This window comes from Lissotriton helveticus, chromosome 11 (genome assembly GCF_964261635.1).
Source record: "Lissotriton helveticus chromosome 11, aLisHel1.1, whole genome shotgun sequence".
NCBI classification, from domain to species: Eukaryota; Metazoa; Chordata; class Amphibia; order Caudata; family Salamandridae; genus Lissotriton; species Lissotriton helveticus.
This window is the reverse complement of record NC_136072.1, coordinates 1,093,407,276-1,093,428,737: the sequence shown is the minus strand read 5'-3', so window position 1 is coordinate 1,093,428,737 and position 21,462 is coordinate 1,093,407,276. Positions and strand designations below refer to the sequence as shown.

Sequence of the window (21,462 nt, the reverse complement as noted above, 5' to 3'; positions counted from 1 at the left end):
TCTTGCAAAGGAACATTTGCCCTCCACGTCGGATGATGCGTTGCAGATCCCGGTAGTTGGCTGGCTACCCCAAGTTGGAGAACTGGTTCGAGAGAAGATCGACAACAAGAAAGAGTTTGGTCCTTCCTATCGAGCTCCGGTCCCAGTGCTTGGAGTGAAGGGCACAAGAACAGTCATTTTACCACCACTTCCAGGTCGTAAGGAAAACAGGTTTATTTCTATTGACAATGTCAAGATACACAGAGTGGCCGATTCTTCTTAGCATGACACCGGCTGTTTCCTGTCCTTCCATTGTGAGAAATTCAATTATGCCCACTGATTCTAATAATGAACCTGAGGTGGCCATCGAATTACCTGCTGTTTCCAGTCCATTATTGAATAATTTACCAGGAACTAACCTTGATGAGACAGACTATACATACCCCACTGATTTGTCCATGCCTGACCTGCAAGCTCGTTTAGCAACGGAATCCAGATTTTCATTTGACTCTGCTTCCCTTGCCTTGAAAAAACCCTCTAAAATTGCATTATATGCTAGCCTGTTTAAAAAACATTTTTTGATACCTCCTTGGATATACATTTGGCTGGTCCTTTTTTCAGTTTACCTTTTTATGTCAATTGGTTTTGTGTTTTATTTTTTTCGGATTATGAATGGACACTATGTCGAGGAGAGAACTTGCATTACTCATTTGAATGGAACTTTGGCCCCACTTTCCTCTTCACATTCTACACACAGATTAAAAAGAGACTTGACTTTGGTTAACATCACAGCGTGGCCTGTTCTGGATGGAATCGCGTGGGATGCAGTTCGTTTTCAGATTCATGGCCCAACGGAAGTCGTTAATGTCCCTAACGTACTAAGAGTTAATATGGGGGATGTGGTGAAACAAAACATTCGTTCTGATGATTGGGATGTTAATGCTGTGGAAAGTTTGTTTTCTGATTTGAAATATTATGCTGCTTTTGATGCTGAGGATTTATATTTAGAATCTGCTAATTATGGTGAATTGTTCTGTTACCAACATTATGGCAATCACTTCTTACACAAGACATCTTCCCGAAGGGATGCGGTTAATTTTACTCAGTGGGAACATTGCCCAGCACCTACACAAGGGAGTTCAGAAACGTTTCTTAAAAAGTATACTTATTTCACTGACTTTAATCAGTCCAATCCCGAGTCCTTTTATTTTAAATTTCACAAACAGCCACTGTCCAAGGTTCGACTTACAAATACAAAATTGTTATATTCAAAGGCCTTCCTGGATCAATTAGTTACTGGAGGGTATGAGTTATGGAAGGATACCATAGACCTTAAATCAGTTTGGGGCTCAAGGGCCTGGCAGGTACAAGGCACTGAGGCTTTGCACCGTGCATGTCTCATCCCAAATCATATGTGGTTTTTAAATGAAACCATTTCCCAGACCACATGCTTTGGATTGGCTACATCTAAAAAGTTAAACACCCCGTCTTTCCCGGAGTTGGAGGAATATGAGAATTGGAGTAATTTTACTGAATTGTCCATTAGAGAAATACAGGCTCTGCTTCTGAATTCCTCCTTTAACATTTCCAGTATGAATCCCAAGGGTTGGCTGCTTTGGCACCGTAGTGCTGATTCTTGCCAAAAAAGGTTTTTAAATATAACTGACGGTTTTAAGACTGTTAGATCTGATCCCCGTTTTGATTTGAGTCATACTGTCACCTCTTACTCTGTGGGCAAGTTGTGTCAAGCTTGGCTGAAACATTCAACTTTACCTGCGGTTAAGTATCACCTTTCCAAACTGAATGCAGACGTGGATTTGAATGATTTCATTAAGGGCCCAGCTAGTGGCAGGTCGAAACGCTGGTTATATGGTGTTTACAATGAAATTTGGAAACTCTCACAGATTGAGGCTGCTTCACGCCTTAGGGCTATTGATCAGGCAAATCTTGAGAAAGTGCTTGCAGTGGTTGACAATAGCATTAACGTGCTTTCCTCTAGAATTTACACATTAGATAATATTGTGTCGTCTGTTGTTGATATTGTGCATGACGAAGTGTCTGTATTATACCATGGTCAAAATCAATTACGTTCAATCATGCAGTTTGCATGGACACTACAGACTCTAAAAATGGGTAAAGTTCCCTGGGGATACATGAACGTTTCCTCTTTATTTGCACCATTTAATTTGACAGACAAACAACGCTTGCTTTCAATGCGTGATGCTTCCTTTTCTATGCTCCATATTGAAAGATTGGAATCTTTACCTTTTTCTGTGGCAGAGACCACTGCTGCTACGTGGCTTATCCACGGTTTAATAACGCTGCCTTTTGCTTTATATAAGTTTTCAAATTGTATGAAATATGTGCCAATAGGTCGTTTTGAACCCTTAGGTAGCGGTTTTCTTCATGAGGTCTGGTCACTCCCATACACATACAGATGTTTCAAGGATGAACAAGAAGTTTATCTAACAGGGGATGAGTGTACTGAGACGCCAGATCATTCTTTAATGTGTAGACACATACAGTTACACGGTTCATGTAACAGGGACAGACCGAATATGGCTTGCGTTTTACAGGGCACGCCAGTTCCTGCTATCATCCCCACGTTTAAATTGTTAGAGAATGGTAGTTATTTGATGCTCAATAATGAAAACTGCTGTGGTTTAATTAAAGGTATAGCTTTCATAGTAACGGTTAGTGAGCGAGTTATTTGCTGCAGAAATGTTCTTTATCCTCCCACACGTGAACATAGGGAGTCTTCCATTTGGCCACAGATACCGACCTTGGGAGCAGAATTCAGCGGCATGGCTAGAATAAGAGCTCTATTGTCCCAGAAAGAGGTGGCCTTGAGCTCGGCCCGTGAAACTTTCGTGCTTCACATTGCTAACACCCGCACGGAGGTCCAGGCTCTTTTAAACACTGATTTGCCCTTGCATTTCGGAGCCATGGTCCGTTCAATCTTTAACGCATCCTCCACAACGGGCCTAGCACATTTTTTTAAAGTTGTTAGCGGTGGTCTCGTGACTTCCTTTGAGAAGATTTTTGGAGTCATCCCTGCTTTCTTCCATTCTATTTTTTCATCCTTGTTTGGAGGGTTCCCGTTTTTGCTTGCATTAGCGGCTGGCGCATTGGTGGTTTTCTGCCTTTTTAAATATGGATGCCCTTCCTGTGCAAGACCACGCACAGCTACTACTGTCGCGGTTTCGCAACCGCATGCTTGATTACTATGGCACACTGCCGTTAGCGACTCTAAGCACGGCGTTTGGATTATCTTTTCGGTTCTCCTATTTCACCTGTGTCCAGCCTGTATTTCACTGTCTGACCTGTGATTTCCTTTGGGCCATTGATTTGTGTCTCTGCGGACCAGCATCTTCTGACGTCGATTTTGATCAACTGATGAGTCCTATCATTGCTCACGAGTTGGTTTGTTCTGACGAAAGGATTATGGCCTTGGCGGTGGCACATGGACTAATGGGTCCCTGGGATGTGTTGTCGGCAGCGCAAAATTTCTTGGAACGAAGTTTTCTTGAAAACCCACCGAGCTGTCCTCTGATGGTTATAGAGGATCCGGTGCTGGAAGATCACGTATGTTCCTTTCATCTTTTAAACTGGATGGCTGAACTGTTTTCGGATGAGGACAGTGACTTCCTCCTTGAGGCTGTTGCAGCTTACTTTTCGTATACGGTCTTATCATAGACACTGCCTCAAATTGACATGCTGACTGATAGCATTTCCTTGATTTTATTGACTTTTGGTCAAGAGATTTTATTTTTTGCTTGCCTATTGGCTTGAGCCACAGTATATTTGTGGGCTAATTTTTTTAGCATTAATTTTTATATTCCTGCTCGTTTATAAATGGATTCTGCTCTCATGTGATGGCACTTCTGTTACCTTATTTAGTCCGTTCTCGGATCATGGGGGGGTGTTGTATAACTCCTATATATCCCTATATCGTGTTAAGTTAGCATAGGTACGTTTGAGATTTAAACGCCATTTTTCCTTTCTTGCAACTTCTGCACACGACCCTCATTTGTTGACTTAGCTTTCAACCTAGTAGTTTGCCGTGGTGAATGTGAGAATAATATGTTATTGCTCTGATATCTGCTTTGTTTAATAAAACATGTCTGCACGGAGAGTGCTGAAGTTTCAGGAGCAACACGATATGGAATTGTTATGAGGTCTGATCTCCACGCCTTCATAGTCATAACACAAGTGCAGCCTTTGCCAACTTGGGCTTGAGGCGGGATTGATATTGCTTTGCACGAGAATTGTTAACACACTTGATGCGGTGCACATGCAGAGAGAGCTGGTGTATGCTGATGTGATTCCTTCATGCTAGGACACTAAGGTATGGGCCCGCCCTAAAACAACCCAAAGAGACCTTCTTAGATAATAATATAATATATGTGTTAGGGAGGGTGAGATATAAGTGTTGTTAACTCTTATTCATTACAGCATGTTAACATGCTGTCACCATTCGCTTTTTATGTCTTAGTAACTATGCTGATAATTTTGCTACTGATAATAAGTATACTTGTATTATCAAAGATACTGCGCCTGAGAAGACGGCATTAGTAAATAAACATTTCAAATGCACATGTGTCTTCTTTACTCCATGTTCTGGTTTGTAATGATAATATAACGAAAGAGTGTTCATGAGTCCCACGTACCCTGAGGTACTGTAAGTTCATGTTCTGGTTTGTCTAAACATTGGGTGTTTGATATGTCCAATGAGACACTGTAGCTAGCTCGGTAAGGGGTGAGTTGGTTGCTAAGGTAAGTTTTGGGACATCCTAATTTGCCGAGGTTCCACTCCTCTGTGCACAGTTCTGTGTGAGTACAGAAACCCTGCAACAACTTAAAGGGCACGTATATTCACATCGCTATTCACCCAGCACATCTCAAATGCCTCAGATTTGTGGTAGCAGGAAAAACTATCAATTCAAATTCCTCCCATACGGAGTAACTACTTCACCTAGAATATTCCCCATATGTCTAGAAGTAGTAGCAGCAGCTCATCTAACAAGACAACAAATGCATGTCTTCCCATATCTAAACGATTGGCTTATCAAAGCCAACACACATCTCAAGTGGTTACAACACACTCAAATTACAATAAATCTTTTTAATCAATTGGGATTCACAGTCAATGCCCTAAAATTCCATCTCCAACCTGCACATCTGCAACCATATCTAGGAGCTATGCTAAACACTCAAAACAGGTTAAGCTTATCCCAATGCAGTCAGAATTCACAATTTTCAGACACTGATGCTACAATTTCAAAGCAATCAGTATCTAACAGTAAGTGCAACTTTTAGTGATGATGGCACCATGCATTACCATAGTACCTCATGCAAGATTAAACATGGATCCTCTTCAAGAATGCTTAGCACATCAATAGAATCAATCACAGGGTCTAGTGTTGGTAGACAGCAGCACCTATCGCTCTCTGCAGTGGTGGAACACACAAAACTTATCAAAAGGGCAGCCCTTTATCGACCCTGTTCCACAGATCATGCTCACAGTGGACGCTTCCCTTACAGGGTGGGGTGCCCATCTACATGATCTAACCGGGTTAATGGGACACCAAACACAAGAGTCTCCACATCAACTACCTAGACCTTCTAGCTGTTCACCTAGTGCTAATAGCATTTCTACCTCACCTGATAGAGAAAGTTGCCCTAGTCTGGACGGACAATATGACAACTATGTACTATGTACAAAAAACAGGGAGGGGGGCACACACACTATAGCTATCATGCCTCTCTCCGACCATTTGACGTTAGGCAGTACATTACACATCCAACCTGCTGGCAGAACACCTTCCTGGGACAGGCAACAAATTTGCTGACCACCTTAGCAGGTGTGACGACAAGTCCACGAGTGAGAACTACACCCCCAAGTCCTCCTCCCATACTTCCAAAAATGGGGATTTCCACAAACAGATCTCTTTGCAACAGCTCAGAACTCAAAATGCCCAAACTATGCCTCCAGGTTCCCACACCCTCTATCCAAAGGTAATGCCCTATGGATTAACTGGTCAGGGATATTTGCTTATGCTTTTCTGCCTCTCCCTCTTCTTCCATTTCTGGTTCGGAAGCTCAGGCAAATATCTCTCACCCAACTTGATAGCTCTCACATGGGCTCGTCAACCGTGGTTCACCACACTACTGCAGCTTTCAGTAGTTTCACACCAGAAGCTTCACCTCACCTCAAACCTTCTTACTCAGAACCATGGAGAAATCGGACATCCAAACCCCAAGTAGCTCAACCTTGCGATTAGGCTCCTGAAGTCATAGAATTTGGATACCTAAATCTACCATCAAGATTGTGTGACAATTCGTAAAGAAGCAAGAAAACCTACCACTACTGCATGCTTTTCAGCAAAGTGGAAAATGTTTGTTATTTATTGCAATAATCAAGCAGTTGAACCACTAGATGCTTCTTTACAACAAATGATTTGTTATTTATTACATCTACAATATGCGGGGCGTTGAATACGCATCCATACGCCTACACCTTGAAGCAGTGGCTGCATATATTTGAAACAGACAACACTTGTCTCTGTTTAAAGTACCAGTAATTAAAGCCTTTATGGGAGGACTTAAAAGAGTTATCCCACCAAACATTCCACCTGCACCTGCATGGAATCTTAATATTGTTCTAACAAGACTTATGGGTACCCCTTTGAACCATTGCACAATTGTCCACTACAATCTATTTCTGGGAAAGTGGCTTTTTTGATGCTATCACTTCACTAAGACGTGTCTGTGAGCTTCAGGCATTAAACTTAGAAGAACCATTTTTCCAGCTGCATCGAGATAGTGGTTCTTCGTACTAATTCAAAGTTCCTTTCAAAAGAAAGTAGTCTCAGCTTTTCATATTACCCAATCAGTTGAGTTACCGGTTTTCTTCCTCAACCTGATTCTGTATCAGAAAGCTTTACATACATTAGATGTCAAAAGATCATTATTGTATTTTATTGACAGAACCGAAGACTTCCACATAACCAAAACAACTTTTTGTTGCTTCTGCTCCCCCTCATAAAGGGAAACCTTTCTCTAAATCTGGTATCTCTAGATAGATTATTAATTGTATTCAAACAAGTTATATCAAAGCCAAAAGAATGTTGTCTATACCTCCTAGAGCACATTCTACTCGTAAAATAGGAGCATCCCTGGCCTTTTTAAGTAACATTTCTATAGCTGACATTTGTAAAGCCACTGCATGGTCTACGCCATACACATTTACTAAACACTATTGTGCGGCTTAGGAAAGGCAGTCCTAAGAACACTTTTTCAAACTGCAACACCCACAGGTTAGCCATCGCTTTCAGTGAATACTGCTATACAGTCTATGCAAACCATGTGTATTTACAGCACACATGCATCGAACGGATTATGTTCCTTACCCTGTAGGCATCTGTTCTTGGCATGTAGGCTGTAGATTCACATTTGCACTCTGTCCTCCCCGGACATCTATGGTTGTTATTATTATTCATAATATGTACAGATGGACATCTCTATACTACACTCATTCACTCCATTCTCACCCTCTTGCGTGAAAACAGTCTAACAATGGGGTCAATGCCCATGCGCACTATCACCAAAAGAAGAAGTCACACTGCCTCATGCCTGGAAAAGACTTTTTCGAAGAAAAACAACTTGCAAGCATCTAGACCCAACACTAGGATGGCAGGAGTAGGCAGACCATGTGGATCTACAGCCCTACATACAAAGAACAGATGCTTACAGGGTAAGTAGCAGAATCCATATTAATGCAACCCAAATCTGGGGCCTCAAAATATCTGGGCGCCCTATCAGGCATACCTGGCAAAATGGTCTCCCAAAAGTTATAACCTGGACCAGACGTTTGACAGAGTGTAACTATGGACTCTGGTGTCCATTATCATCCTTCTGGAATGGAGTCATTGGAAATTACCTGGCTGTCTCGGGTGCAGACTGTATACGTTTGATGTCACCCAATGCCGTGCTACTGAAACCGCGCAAGCCATCCAGTGTTAACATATTTTGAATTGTCTTTTTTTTATTTTTTTTGTGACTTATTGTCTTTACGATTTCTTAATATAATTTGTGCTCATTACTGAATAAATAAAACATAAAAGAGGGCACTAGAACCAGTCGTCACACAAACCTTACATCCATAAAAAGTCTTCAAAATGAGGATAGAGTTTACAAATTTAAATGAAGCAATACCTTTTCCCGAATATTATTTTGTGTAATCCTCTCCCCAAAGGATCAGCTACCACCATCCTCATGCTAGTGTTCAAGTTCAGAAATTTGTATAGCGCACTACTCACCCAGAGGGTCTCAAGGCGCTTGAGGGAGGATGGGTGATTTACTTATCGAATAGCCAGGTTTTTAGCTGCTTTCTGAAGGAGAGGTGGTTCTGTGTGAGGCGGAGGTGGGTGGGGAGAGAATTCCAGGTCTTGGCCGCTAAGTAGGAGAAGGATCTTCCCCCCCATGGTGGATCTGTGGATGCGCGGAATTGCGGCGAGCGCTTGATTGGACGATCGTAGTTGGCGGGTGGGTGTGTAGAAGGACAGTCGTGTGTTGAGGCATTCGGGTCCTAGGTCGTGGAGGGCCTTGTGTGCGTGGGTGAGGAGACGGAACGTTATTCTCTTGTTGATGGGGAGCCAGTGGAGGTCTTTCAGGTGACCGGAAATGTGGGCTTGACGGGGGATGTCCAGTATGAGTCTGGCTGAGGCGTTTTGGATGCGTTGGAGTTTTTTCTGTAGTTTGGCTGTGGTTCCAGCGTAAAGGGTATTTCCGTAGTCCAGTCTGCTTGTGACCAGTGCGTGGGTGACTGTCTCTTGTTTCGGTGGGGATCCAGCGGAAGATTTTTTTGAGCATGCGTAGGATGTTGAAGCATGATGATGAGATGGCGTTGACTTGTCTGGTCATCGAGAGAGAGGAGTCTAGGATGAAGCCCAGGCTACGTGCGTGATCTGTAGGTATGGGTGCTGTACCCAGGGCTGGTGGCCACCATGAGTCGTCCCAGGCAGAGGGGGATGATCCTAAGATGAGGACTTCCGTTTTGTCCGAGTTTAGTTTTAAACGGCTGTTCTTCATCCATTCAGCTACTTCTTTCATTCCTTCGTGTAGGTTGGTTTTGGCGGTGTTTGGGTCTTTGGTGAGGGAGAGGATCAGCTGGGTGTAGTCTGCGTAGGAGATGAGGTTGTGTTGTCGAGCGATGGATGCGAGGGGACTCATGTAAACGTTGAAGAGGGTGGGACTGAGTGATGATCCTTGTGGCACGCCGCAGATGACTTCGGTGGCCTCTGATTTGAATGGGGGGAGGCGGACTCTCTGTGTTCTTCCGGCGAGGAACGAGATGATCCAGTCCAGAGCTTTTCCATGTATTCCGACGTTGTTGAGGCGTTGTATGAGGGTGCTATGACAGACTGTGTCGAAGGTGGCGGAGAGGTCAAGTAAGATGAGGGCAGCTGTGTTAGCTCACCCCTTTGTGGTCGTGGAATTGGGGTGTGTCTTTGCATTGCTGCATCACAGCAGCTGTTTTTGCTTTGTACGATGGCGTGCCTGTTGGACCAGTTTCACTTCATTGGTTTAATGGAGACATTAAAATAGCTTGGAGTAGATATGCAGCTCCATGTATTTTAAGACTTTCTAGTGTATTTTTATCATATTCATTTAGTTGATATGTAGCAACGATGATAAAAAGAAAGGAAAGTACTCCTCTACATAAGCTTTGTGTTATTAGTGGATACCTTTACTTCTCTGTTGAAAGTGTGTTTGATTCCCACATATATGAACAGATATTTCATCTTTATTAATGTAATAAAGGTGCCCATATTGGAGAACTGATGGTACAAGTAAGCAAATTATTTTTGCTTCTCATAGCAGTGTCCAGTCCAGTAAAATCAGCAGACACCATCTCTTGGTTGCCTGCCCTACTTCGTTAATGGCATGCATGCAATAGCAAGATGATCTGCACAGTGTTGGTCCCGTGTATACAAGTGGAAATTGGATAGGGTAATCAGCGCTTAGCCTGCCTTTACCGACATAATTTCTCTCAATCTCAGACAATATCTTTGTTTGAATTTTTTGTAACATCTTTTTGCCAATAATGCTCTTTTCTCCCCAAAGATTTAGGAAAGAATTACTAACTGCTTCTCTGTTTTTAATCACTAGCTATCCCACCTCCATCACCAGCTCTTTGCCTGTTTTCCTTCCCCATTTCCTTCACAGTCCACCCCGGCCAAATTTCCTTCACAACCCACCCAAGCCATTTCTCAAACCCATAAGCCCCTTTTCCTTGGCTTCTGTTAATACACCAATATGTAACTGTCCATTACCATTGTGGCCATGTACCACTTTCACGACATCCAGAAGAGCCAACCCGCTTTCTTATTCAATCAATTAAACCCCATCAGCGCCTTTTACCTAACCCAATTGACTCTTCCTTGGCCCTCCAGTTCTTACTCTTTGATCTCCAAAACACAAAATACTGAGCTCTGCTCCCCTAGTTTTATTTAACTGGCCATGATAGATTGCCCATTTCCCACTCGGGCATGCGTAAATATATTGCTGCACCATGCCCTTTCAAATTTTTTTTTAGCAATGTGCAAATCAGTCTACAATCTAACCCTTTCTTATTTTCTCATTCGCTTCCATACAGTCCCTGTTGCCAGTGCTTAATTTGTTCCGGTGTTTTCCTGTGCTCAGCACCAGCAGTTATTCTAAGCACCGGCACCTACTAATGAGAATCCACCACATGGTGATGCTGTGTGTGTGTGTGTGTGTAATTTTTAAGCAAAGCTAATTCGTGGAGTATTTAATTGTTTAATGAATCTTAAAAAAATGATAACACTTTTAAATCTGAAGTTTAAAGTGGCATGTGTGTTGCAGCAATTGCAGTGGACCTATGCGAAATGCCTTGGAGCCCTGACATTTAGTTGTTTGCAAATTAAGCACTGTCTGTTGCACTTTCTGCTTTCACACCCAACACCAACTTCTCACTTACCAAACTCTGCTGTTGCCTCTCCCATGTGCCTCGCCTCCCTTCCTCTGATTTGACTCCTTCCTTCAGGTGTGAACATTTTCCCTCTCGTGTAAGCCTCTCCTCTGCACAACCCATTGAGGCAGTTTTAGCACAATACAAGCTTTACAAGCAACCATCATAACGTGTTGTGTTTTGTATAGCTTGTTAAGAATTTTAAAAATGTCATGGACTTAAAAATAGTGTAACTGTACTTAGCCATGTGTCCATGTCCTTTGCAGGTGTCTTGAGACAATCTTCGAGGAGCCAAAGGAGAAGAATGGATCTCTAGTAGCGGTCAGCCAGCAGAAGCGAAAGCGGGTTTTGGAGTTTCAGGATTTCACTGTACCCAGGAAAAGAAAAGCCAAGGGGAAGATGAAAGCAGTGGGTGGCTCCACTCGTGGCCGAAGGGGCACCCTGGATGGCAGTGAGCTAGATGCCCTTCTCATTCAGAAGCTGATGGACCTGGAGATCTTTTTGGCTGAGGAGGATGCTCGTGAGGCATTGTGTGGGCACTGAGAGGGGAAAAAGCCTGTGATTCCTGACTAAGTTGCAACATTGCTGGCTTTCTAAGACACATTCCCTCATTTGGCAGGTGCACAGTAGAGCAACCAACCTTCTATTCTTCTAATTAAAAGGTGACCAGTTGATGCCTGGGCCTCTCTTTAACAAATACTCTGAGTAAGAGGATTTAAGGACGAAGCTTACTTTTATCTTTCTCCACACCCTTCTTACTCCAGGGCTCATCTGGACTAATCACTAACTGGACTAATTCCATATTATTTGAAGACAGGCATGGGGCTCTGATCTATGGTGTCAGAGTCTGCCTTAGTTGGCGAGTGGGGATTTTTTCAATGTCCTCTTTCTTGCCAACTCAACATTGTGTTCTGCCTGCCTAACCCAGTGGTACTGTGATGACTTTTAAAGGCTCCTGCCTAACAAGATGACCGCCCTGGTGTTCATTTTAGTAACCTTAGCCCAGTGGTGCTGGGGTTACAAACACACACACACACACCAAGGAGCCTTTGATGATCCCCACTGGAAAACAAATTGCACTTGTATATTTTGTAGTTTGCTGTTTATAGGAAACTTAATCTTATAGAAACACAATATTAATAATATTTTTTTTTATTTCTCATTAAAATCAAGGGCCATTTTAAAATATGTGTGTGCTCGCCGATAAGTGTGCGCTCGCTGTCGAGAAAATTATTGAGGGCAGGGGATGTGATTACCTTCTCAGGTGTGCTACAGGACAGGTGAATGTCCATCTTCCTTCCATTCTTTTGTTGTGAATTTTGTTCTGTTCTACTCCTTACGTGTACTTGGAAGGTTTTGTCCATGTGGCTAGACTATACGTATTCACACATCGCTATTCTTGCAGATGAGAGACCCTGCCCTCTATATAATGATCATGTGCTTGTTGTATGTTTTAGAGTTCAGTTGGTTGCTGAAGTGTTCTTTACTTAAATGATTCTAATTTGCTTTGCTAAATTTATGATTATAGGTCTGAAATATTTGGTGGGATTTATTTAAAAAGGTGCCTGCTGGACAGACCCTTTCCTTCCAAATGAACTGTGTTGCATCCTGGGATAGTTCTCATGCAAATAGAAGGTCAGTGCAACACAAGGTTCTGTTTAACTTGGCCCCACTGATACCATTCCTCTCATTGGTCCCCTCAGCTGTGCTTAGGGGATCCTTTCTAGAACATTACCTGTGCGATAAAGCGAGACATATTTACTACTGGGTGGGTGAATCCATTTATTCCAAGAATAATCTTGTTGCCCAACTTGCAGTACTGCTTCCATAATTTTTCTACATGTCTACAACTGCTGACTGTATGTGAATAAACACAAGGAGCATACATGTTTATTCCTTGAAGGAACACGATGGAGGCCCAAGGTCTGAAGGAGCACTGTGATGTATCTTAATGAATCTTGTAACAGTTGTTCAGTGCCTTCTCCAGGCTTGTTTTAGAGAACTGTCACATAAGGTATGGGATCCATTTCGAGTGATGGTCAGCCTAGCAACAGCAGGTGGTTGTCCTTGCTCCTAACAGGAGCAGGGTTCTCCTGTATGAAATGTACTTCTCTGAAAGATAAACTTGTTGTCCTTTCTCCTTTTATAGAATCCTCTCTAAGGGGGGCTGACTTTTTCTGTACCTTCCAGCCAACTCAGTATATTTTATAAGCCTGCCTCTTTAAACTGAGAAAGGCATGTCCTACTTATATAAGCGTAGTGCACATGATGTATGTTTCCAAAGTACTGCCGTCATCTCAGTGGCTGCCATGAAGGCCCTCTGAACACCTGTTGCTTTACGTTGACAGATTTCTTTTATTTATTCAGACTTGGAGCAGAGAACGCTGGTCTCTGCATGTACTATTGGCTGCTCCCTTACTAATTAAACTGAAGGGCTGTACCACAATTCTAAAAGCTAACCTAAAGCATATTCGCCCTTTCCCTTCCCCACCCAGTAAAGAAGGAACAGGAAAGGCGTTCCTGAACGCTCTTTGCCTGGATGGGTCCACCTTATCGCACCAACTACTTTAGAAACCATTTTTAGGACTTTGTGATGTGCCCCTAAACATGCAGCTGCCCATATTTTTACTGCTTGAGTGCATCTAATATTCCATTGTACTTGTGTTTTGTTTAATTTATATAAATAAAGAAAAAATATTTTTTTTGCATTTCTGTGTATTCATGTACTTGCAACGGCTTTAAGTGTGAAATGTTTGACAACCAATTGGTTTGCTGCTCTGGACTCCATTTGCTCCTCAGATCATACTCAGGATGTAGCATCCGAGATGTGTTCACAGTTGGTTTAAACAGAAATGGAACATAATAGGACCGAGCAGGGGTTGGGAGTAGAAAAAGAGACAGAAGAAGATAATTGATTGTGATGAAATAATTTGGCTTATCAAAAGCTTGAGAAGTTGAACGAGATGCAGAGAGGAGTCTGTGAAGAGACTGAGACTGAACACACATAAGAGCTGAGGAGCATATTGAGACCATTGCGAAGAACCAAGATTTCAATTGATAGTGCCAAGTAAAGAAAATTAACTGGCAATTGAGAGGACCATCTAATGAATTGAGAAGAGATAGCAAAAGTTAAAGGGGGGAGAGCCTTGGATAGATTTAAGGACAATGGGAGTACAATATATTAGAATGGACAGTCCTAGGAATGTTAATGATAAAGTGAGCAGGAAATTACTTAAGCATTTTTAGTGGTGGTGGCAAGTAAACAGCAGTTCCAAGAAGTAGAGTGTTCCAGCAATCGAGCAGGTGAGAAAAAGGTATGGAATGCATTTTGGTAGACTAAACAGTAAGTCAGTCATTGGGATGAAGATTGAACAGTTAGAAGTAACAAGATACAGGGAGGAAAATAAAGAAATACACGATTTTCAAGGAAAATACAGTAATACATGAATGATGAGATAACATGGAAAAAAAAGATTGTTAGTTTGAAAGAAGGATGATTTCAAGATTGTATTAGGCGTAAATGTGGAAATGCAGAAATAAAAGAGAAAATGGGAGAAGACTGAAAATGTTTTGAGCGGTTACACGAGAGGCACCAATAACCATCCCTTTGGGAAGATCAACATAGCACCAGGTAGAGGGAGAGTACAGATTAAGCCAAGGCACAGATAAGTATGCTTAAAACTATCTTGATGCAACCAATTATGCACAGATACTTATTAATCCAATGCATGCACTTCAAATTACAGTTGACATAGTAAACATATGTCAACACATTATGGGCAACTGTGCCAATCTACATTTGTCCATTTTCTGTCATTCTCCCTTTTTGTTATCCAGTTGCCTTAAATCCTAAAGACCTCGGGATGAGTTCCACAATGTTATCTGATAGACATCTAGCTGCATAGTCCCTACCTGTGAATTTCCCCAGCGTCAGACTGGATCCGGAAGATTTCTCTTGAGCGGTACCCCTGTGCGCTGATGGGTGGCGTCAGTCGACGCCACGTGACATCTTTGGCATCATCTCCGTTATTGTGACATCCACATCAACTATATAGGCGCCACCCCGGCTTGCTGACATCAGTTATTTTCTTTCCGGGCCAGCCAGCGCAGGACTTTTAAAGAGAGCTACCCCCTGTCGTTTTCGACGTTTTGTCTCTTTCAGTGTGTAGGAATCCATCATGTCTAAAAAGGCTTCAGGATTCAAACTGTGCAGCGCCTGTCACCATGCCATGTCCGCCACGGATCCCCACCTCGTTGGCCTGTGGTGCCTGCAACACGACCACAAACCAAAGTTGTGTTCGGACTGCTGGGCCATAAAACTCCTAAAGCTTTGCGGAAGCGGCCCTAAAGCTGCTTGCGGCCTGGCGGCAGGCTCCTCGGAGATCTCCTCAGAGGGCTAGTTCTCGGTCGAGGGCTCCAAGCCTTCGTCCTCTCATTCAAAGGAGTCTGGTATGAGGCACCACTAGAAATCGAAGCATGCTTCGACTTTACGTTGTTGGTCACCCGACGCAATGGAGTAGTCTCGATGTTCCAAGCCTCATTCTGCGGAAAGTATGCCGGGGTCTGCTCCACGTTTTCCTCCTTTTCTGGGCTAGGGAGGGACGCCCACCCAATTATAAGAATTTTGTGGTGCCATGTGCGTTATTTTGGGCCACGCAAGTTCAGCTGAAGGAGTCCCATTGGTTTCTGCTCCAGCAACCATGGCTCTTCATGGATCCGTTCCCAGATCCGGACAGGCGCCAGTCGCACCTCCTTGACCTTCCCGGACACCGCATCCAATGCCGACACTCCCAGCATCGTCGGCGCCAGCCCCATTCTTCTCCCCGACGACCCGGAGCCGGTCATGCGTCTACCGTCGCCAAGACCAGTGCCAACAGAGCCTTTGGGCTCCATGTCATATCTTCAGCCTCATTCGGAGGGGCTAGGATTGGAGGAAGAATGGGAGGGCACACAGGACCACTTTCAAGCCCTGCCTTATACAGAAAAAATGAACTAGAATGAGGTACTGGGTGATGCCAGTGACTTGGATACTTCTCCAGAGCCTGGCATGCTTTCCCCTTCTAACCTGGCTACGGAGGAGGGAACTTCCTTCACCATGGTGGCGAGTAGGGCTGTGGAAGCTTCTGGACCTGCAGCTTCCTCCTGTGGTGGTCAAGACCAGTGTCTTGATAGAGGTCCTGCAGCCTGGTATCTTCACTAGGGAATCCTTGCTGCCATTTAATGAGACCATGACTGATGTTCTTCAGGGGACCTGGTCCAAATCCAGCTATGGAATTTCTGTGAATTAAGCAATCGCCCGATGCCACCTTCCTGCACCAGGCAACCCAGCTCTCCTCAACTCTCACCCAATCCCGAGAGCTTGTTCGCCCACGCCTCTACTTTCTATGGGGCATTCCTTTCTGCACCCCCAGCTAGGGATTACAAGAGGCTGGATAGCTTTGGAAAGGTTTTTCTTCTTCCACCAACCTTGCATTGGGGTTTGTAAACACTGCATGCCTCTTGGGCCGTCACTCCCATTCCTTGTGGGAGCCTGTTGAGCAAGTGCTGCCTCAAGTCCCGGAGGATGCCTGGGTTGTCCTCTCCCAAGCTGTTGCAGACGGGAGAGATGCCGCAAAGTTTACTATATGCTGTGGTCTTGACACAGCATACGGCTGTTAGGTGCCTTACCTGGTTAAGAACGTCTAGTTTCTCTGAGGATGTCCTAGCCAATCTGATGGACATGCCACTTGATGGTTTTCGTCTCTTTGGAGATAGAGCAGACGCAGCTCTTTAGTGCTTCAAGGAGTTGTGGACCGCGGCCAAGTCCCTGGTCCTTTCTATGTCATCCCGACCTTTGTACGCCTTGTGTGGCTCCGGAAGGGTCTTCCAGCTGCGCCAGCTCTATCCTTCCCAGAGGGCTCCGCAAGTTCCACAGCCTGTGTATGTCCATGGGCGCGGCTCGCCCCATCCCGTGGGTCGGGGAGCCAGAGTCCGGTCAGGTCACAAAACCTCTTCCTTCTCAACCTCCACGCTTTCCTAGTCCAATCCTCGCAGATCATGGACGTCCAGTTGGTGGCAGGATACGCTATCACCTTCTTTACTGGTGGAACATCATCTCGTACAGGTGTGTTTGAACAGATAGTCCGAAGGGACTACTCCCTCTCTTTCAAGACTACCTCTCCCTCCCTGCCTCCTACACACGATCGGCTGACGGAGGATCACCTTGCTTTGCTTCGAGAGGAAGTCACGACTCTTGGCCAAGTGGGCCATAGAGAGGGTTCCGGTGCCAGAACTAGACTGTGGTTGCTATTCCTGCTACTTTCTGGTCCCCAAAAAGAACGTCCTATTCTCAACCTCAGAACCCTCAACTACTTCCTCAGGAAAGAGAAATTCAAGATGCTCAGGTTTTGTCTGCCCTAGACCCTAGAGACTGGATGGTAACGTTGGACTTGCAGCACCCTTATATCCATATTCCCTTCCTGCCTGCCCATCGCCGCTACCTGCGGTTTATGGTGGGGCACAAGCACTTTCAGTTTACTGTGCTCCCCTTCAGCCTCACCAGTGCCCCTCAGATAGTCACCGAGGTGAAGGAGGTGGTCATTGCTCAACTGCATGATTCAGGCGTCCCAGTCTTCCCATAACTCGACAACTGTCTGTTGAAGGCGGGTTCGTCTCAGTCAGTCATCTCCCACTTCTAGACTACGGCAAACCTCCTGCACTCGCTGGGTTTCACTATCAACGTGCCAGTCACACCTGACTCCTTCCCAGACGCTCCCTTTCATCTGAGCTGTTCTGAACACATTGCAGTTTCGAATCTATCCTCCTGAATGGCGAGTCTGGGATAGTCAGGCTATGATACCGATGTTTCAGCCTCTATCCTGGATTTTGGTGAGACTGATGCTGCTGGGCCTTATGGCTTCTTGCATCCTGCTAGTGAATCATGCCAGATGGCACATGTGGGCTCTGCAGTGGGACCTGAAGTTCCAGTGGGCGCAGCACAGTGTAATCTCACCGACCTAGTCCAGATCTTGGAGTGAAATGCACTAGATCTGCAGTGGTGGCTGACAAACCACGAAAGGGTCACAGGCAGACCCTTCTCCCTTCCCCAACCAGATCTCTCAGTAGTGACTGATGCGTCACTCCTGGTATGGGGCGGCCATTTGGGAGAGGAGGAGATCAGAGGACTCTGGTATCCAGCAGAAGCCGGCCTCCACATCAACCTGTTGGAGCTCCATGCGATCCATTTAGCACTGAAAGCCTTCTTGTCATCTCTCAAAGGAAAGCTGGTTCAGGTGTTCACGGACAACACCACTGCTATGTGGTACTGGAACAAAAATGGCAGGGTGGAGTCGTTGAACCTCTGTCAGGCGGCCCTGTGTCTCTGGACTTGGCTGGTACAACAGGGCATATCCCTGGTGGTACAAAAAGAAAGGTCAGGAAGGTCTAAGGGGGTCAGTTTGCGAACCCTGACATCTCAAAACCCCAAGTCAAATGTAATAGCAAAAAGAAGAGATGTCTGGTCAGGTCAATGTGTGTGCTGTACTAGAAGCTAAAGACAAGGTGAGATCGGAAGAAAAAGAGGACAACAAACTGTCCATTGGGAAACAGATCCCACATTCCCCAACACGCGGAGCAGGAGAGCAGCGCAACAGAGCACCAGCACAGAAGCGACCGGAACCTAACGGTTAACCTTAGCTCCCGTACTTTGACACCGGATGAGCAAGATGTTTTGGAAAAAGGACTAGGTTTCGTCCCCACAAACAAAGGTGACCCCTCTGAGACGAGAATAGAACTTGAAAAATTCTTCAGGAAGGTACGCCTGCATTTCTTTTATAAGAACAAGGATGAAAATGAAAAGACAAAAAACGATAGCCTAATTAACACAGGGCTACGTCCGAAATCGACATTTATCCCTCTCAGTCATTAAGTTCCATCACAGGTGACCACGTTTGAACAAGCTGTTATACACGATATCATGGCCTTATATGACACCAATTTTCAAAGTTTCCAAAATCTTTCTACCAGAGAAAGAAATGCCCTCATGAGCCTATCCAAGGATCCATCTATCATTATAAAACCGGCGGATAAGGGAGGTGCAACAGTGATTTTAGATATGGCCATGTATCGCGAGGAATGCCTCAGACAACTGAACAATTCCCAAGCTTATCGTCGGTTGCCTACTGACCCACACCACGACTGCTTACAGAAATTCAGACTTTGATAAATGAGGGTAGTACAGAAGGATGGATAACACCTCAAGAGGCCAGATTTTTGGTGACATCCAATCCGGTCATACCTGGCTTCTACTGCCTCCCTAAGATACACAAAGCTACTAGACCACCACCGGGACGCCCTATTATCTCAGGGATTGGTTCCTTTTGGAACCACTTTCCACATTTGTGGACTTCTTCCTCAGACCCCTTGTCAAAGAAATGCCTACCTATTTACAGGATCCAGCAGATGTCCTCAGACTCCTACCTGACCTGTTGGTCAGTTTTGACGTGGAATCTCTTTATACCTGCATTCCGCAGGAGAAGACTCTTGAGACGATTCGACATCTACTCTCCTTGCGTGACCTAGACAGCATTACCCCTGTCAACTTCATTATGGAATGTGCTAAATAAGCAATGATGGAAAATTTCTTCAAATTTGAAGATCAGTTTTTTCTCCAATCTCCGGTACATCTATGGGGAGCATTTTTGCCCCTAGCCTCGCCAACCTGTATGTCCATCAATTTGAACAGGACTAAGTGCTCAACCATAGCAACCCTTATTTCCACCAAGTGGTGCTATGGAAAAGATACATAGATGATATCCTGTTGGTTTGGCTAGGATCCCCTTCAGAGATCCAATCATTCCATACATGGCTCAATGACCGCAACCAATATCTGAAATTCACTGTCGAATTCAGCCGAGAGCATCTCCCCTTCCTGAATATCTTAATCTTCCCAGAAGGAGGCAGATTACAATGTGAACTTTACACCAAACCAATGGCAAGAAACTCTTTACTTGTGTTTAATAGTCACCACCACGAGTGTTACGTGAGAACCTGCCTGTTGGGCAGTTCCTCCGGCTCAGAAGAAACTGTTCTTCTAGAGGACTGTTTTATAAACACGCGGAAAACCTTTCTCGACAGCTACAGGAACGACAATATCCCAAATATCTAGTCAAGAAAGCGTGGAAACGCGCATCTAACAACAAGCGGGAGGCTCTTCTGGACAGGCGGCCTGAGAAACCCCCGTTGGATAGACTCACTTTTGTCAGTACCTTTAGTGTGCTCTCTAATAAAATCCAAAAAACAGTACGGAGACATTGGGGTATCCTCAATGTAGCGGACACCAATGTACCAGTTCCCCTATTCTCCTTCAAAAGAGCACCTAGCTTACGTGACAGCTTGGTCCATACAAGACCAAGAGCACAAATCATGGACAGTATCACCACACTTTGGAATCTGCCACCGGTCCAGGGCCACTACCCCTGTGGCTCTTGTAGTGTATGTCCACAAACGTACAAAACAGACAGAGTGGATTTAGGAATGGGAAAACCTTGGCTTCTTAAAAAACACACAAATTGTAACTCAGAGAGAGTTATTTATATGATAACCTGCCCCTGTTCACTCGGGTATATTGGACACACCACCCGAAAAATTAAATTGAGGATTGGTGAGCATAAAAGCACTATCCGATGCCACAAACAATCTACATGATTGACCAATCACTTTCTGTCCCTCAAACATACAGCAGAAGATATGAGGTGGGTGATCCTTGAACACCCGTTTATTCCACCTCATATCAGTGACGTGTCTAGATTCCTTTTTGTTAGAGAGCAGAAATGGATTTTTAAGCTGAGGAGTGACAGTAAAGGCCTGAATGACGACATACCATGGATATCATTGTAGCCATATTCCACCTACAGGTCTGCCCTAATACTACACTATAAACATCTTTTTGGTATGATGGCACCTGTCAGCCCCTTCCAAACACCAATATTTCTGAATCATACAGTAAAAATAACAATGCGCAAGTCACGCCTGGACACCAGATCTAGTTATTATCTTACATCATAGGTCCTCCCATTGATTTTATTATAGGCCCTTTGATGCACGAAACTACCTGTACTACTTCCAGCAGAATCAATGAGTGCAGTGTTTACACGTCTTCAGATCTGGGAGTATTTCATTCAGTTCCATTGATATTTAACAAGAATCCAATTTCGATTTACCACTAAGTTTCACTTTGTTAAACATATTTCCCTTTAAATTGCGATATATGCTAGTACCGATGCCATAGTTTGGTAATGTTTTAGTACACGAAACAATGAGATATAAAATCATAACTTTGCTGTGCCCTCCGGGTTTTCGGTAAATGAAATACCAAAACTGTCTTTTTTCATATGAGATTTGTATATACCTCTCAAACGACTAAAAAAATAAAAGGCACGGTTATTCTGCAGGAGCAGTATAAAGCGCCTCTTAAGTAGTATAAAGTGCTTATCAATAGTTATCTGTGC

At 44.2% G+C, this 21,462-nt stretch overlaps 1 protein-coding gene across 2 annotated transcripts in view; it reads left to right on the top strand.

Moving 5' to 3' along the window:
• Window positions 1-13,683, top strand: part of PRR14L (proline rich 14 like) — a 451,476-nt gene extending 437,793 nt beyond the window's left edge. For both annotated transcript variants that reach the window (XM_078667733.1, XM_078667734.1), the window contains exon 9: window positions 11,242-13,683. In XM_078667733.1, coding sequence (XP_078523859.1) covers window positions 11,242-11,518 — 277 coding nt within the window. In that variant the 3' untranslated portion in view covers window positions 11,519-13,683. The remainder of the gene's footprint in view (window positions 1-11,241) is intronic.
• The last annotated feature ends 7,779 nt before the right edge of the window (window positions 13,684-21,462 follow it).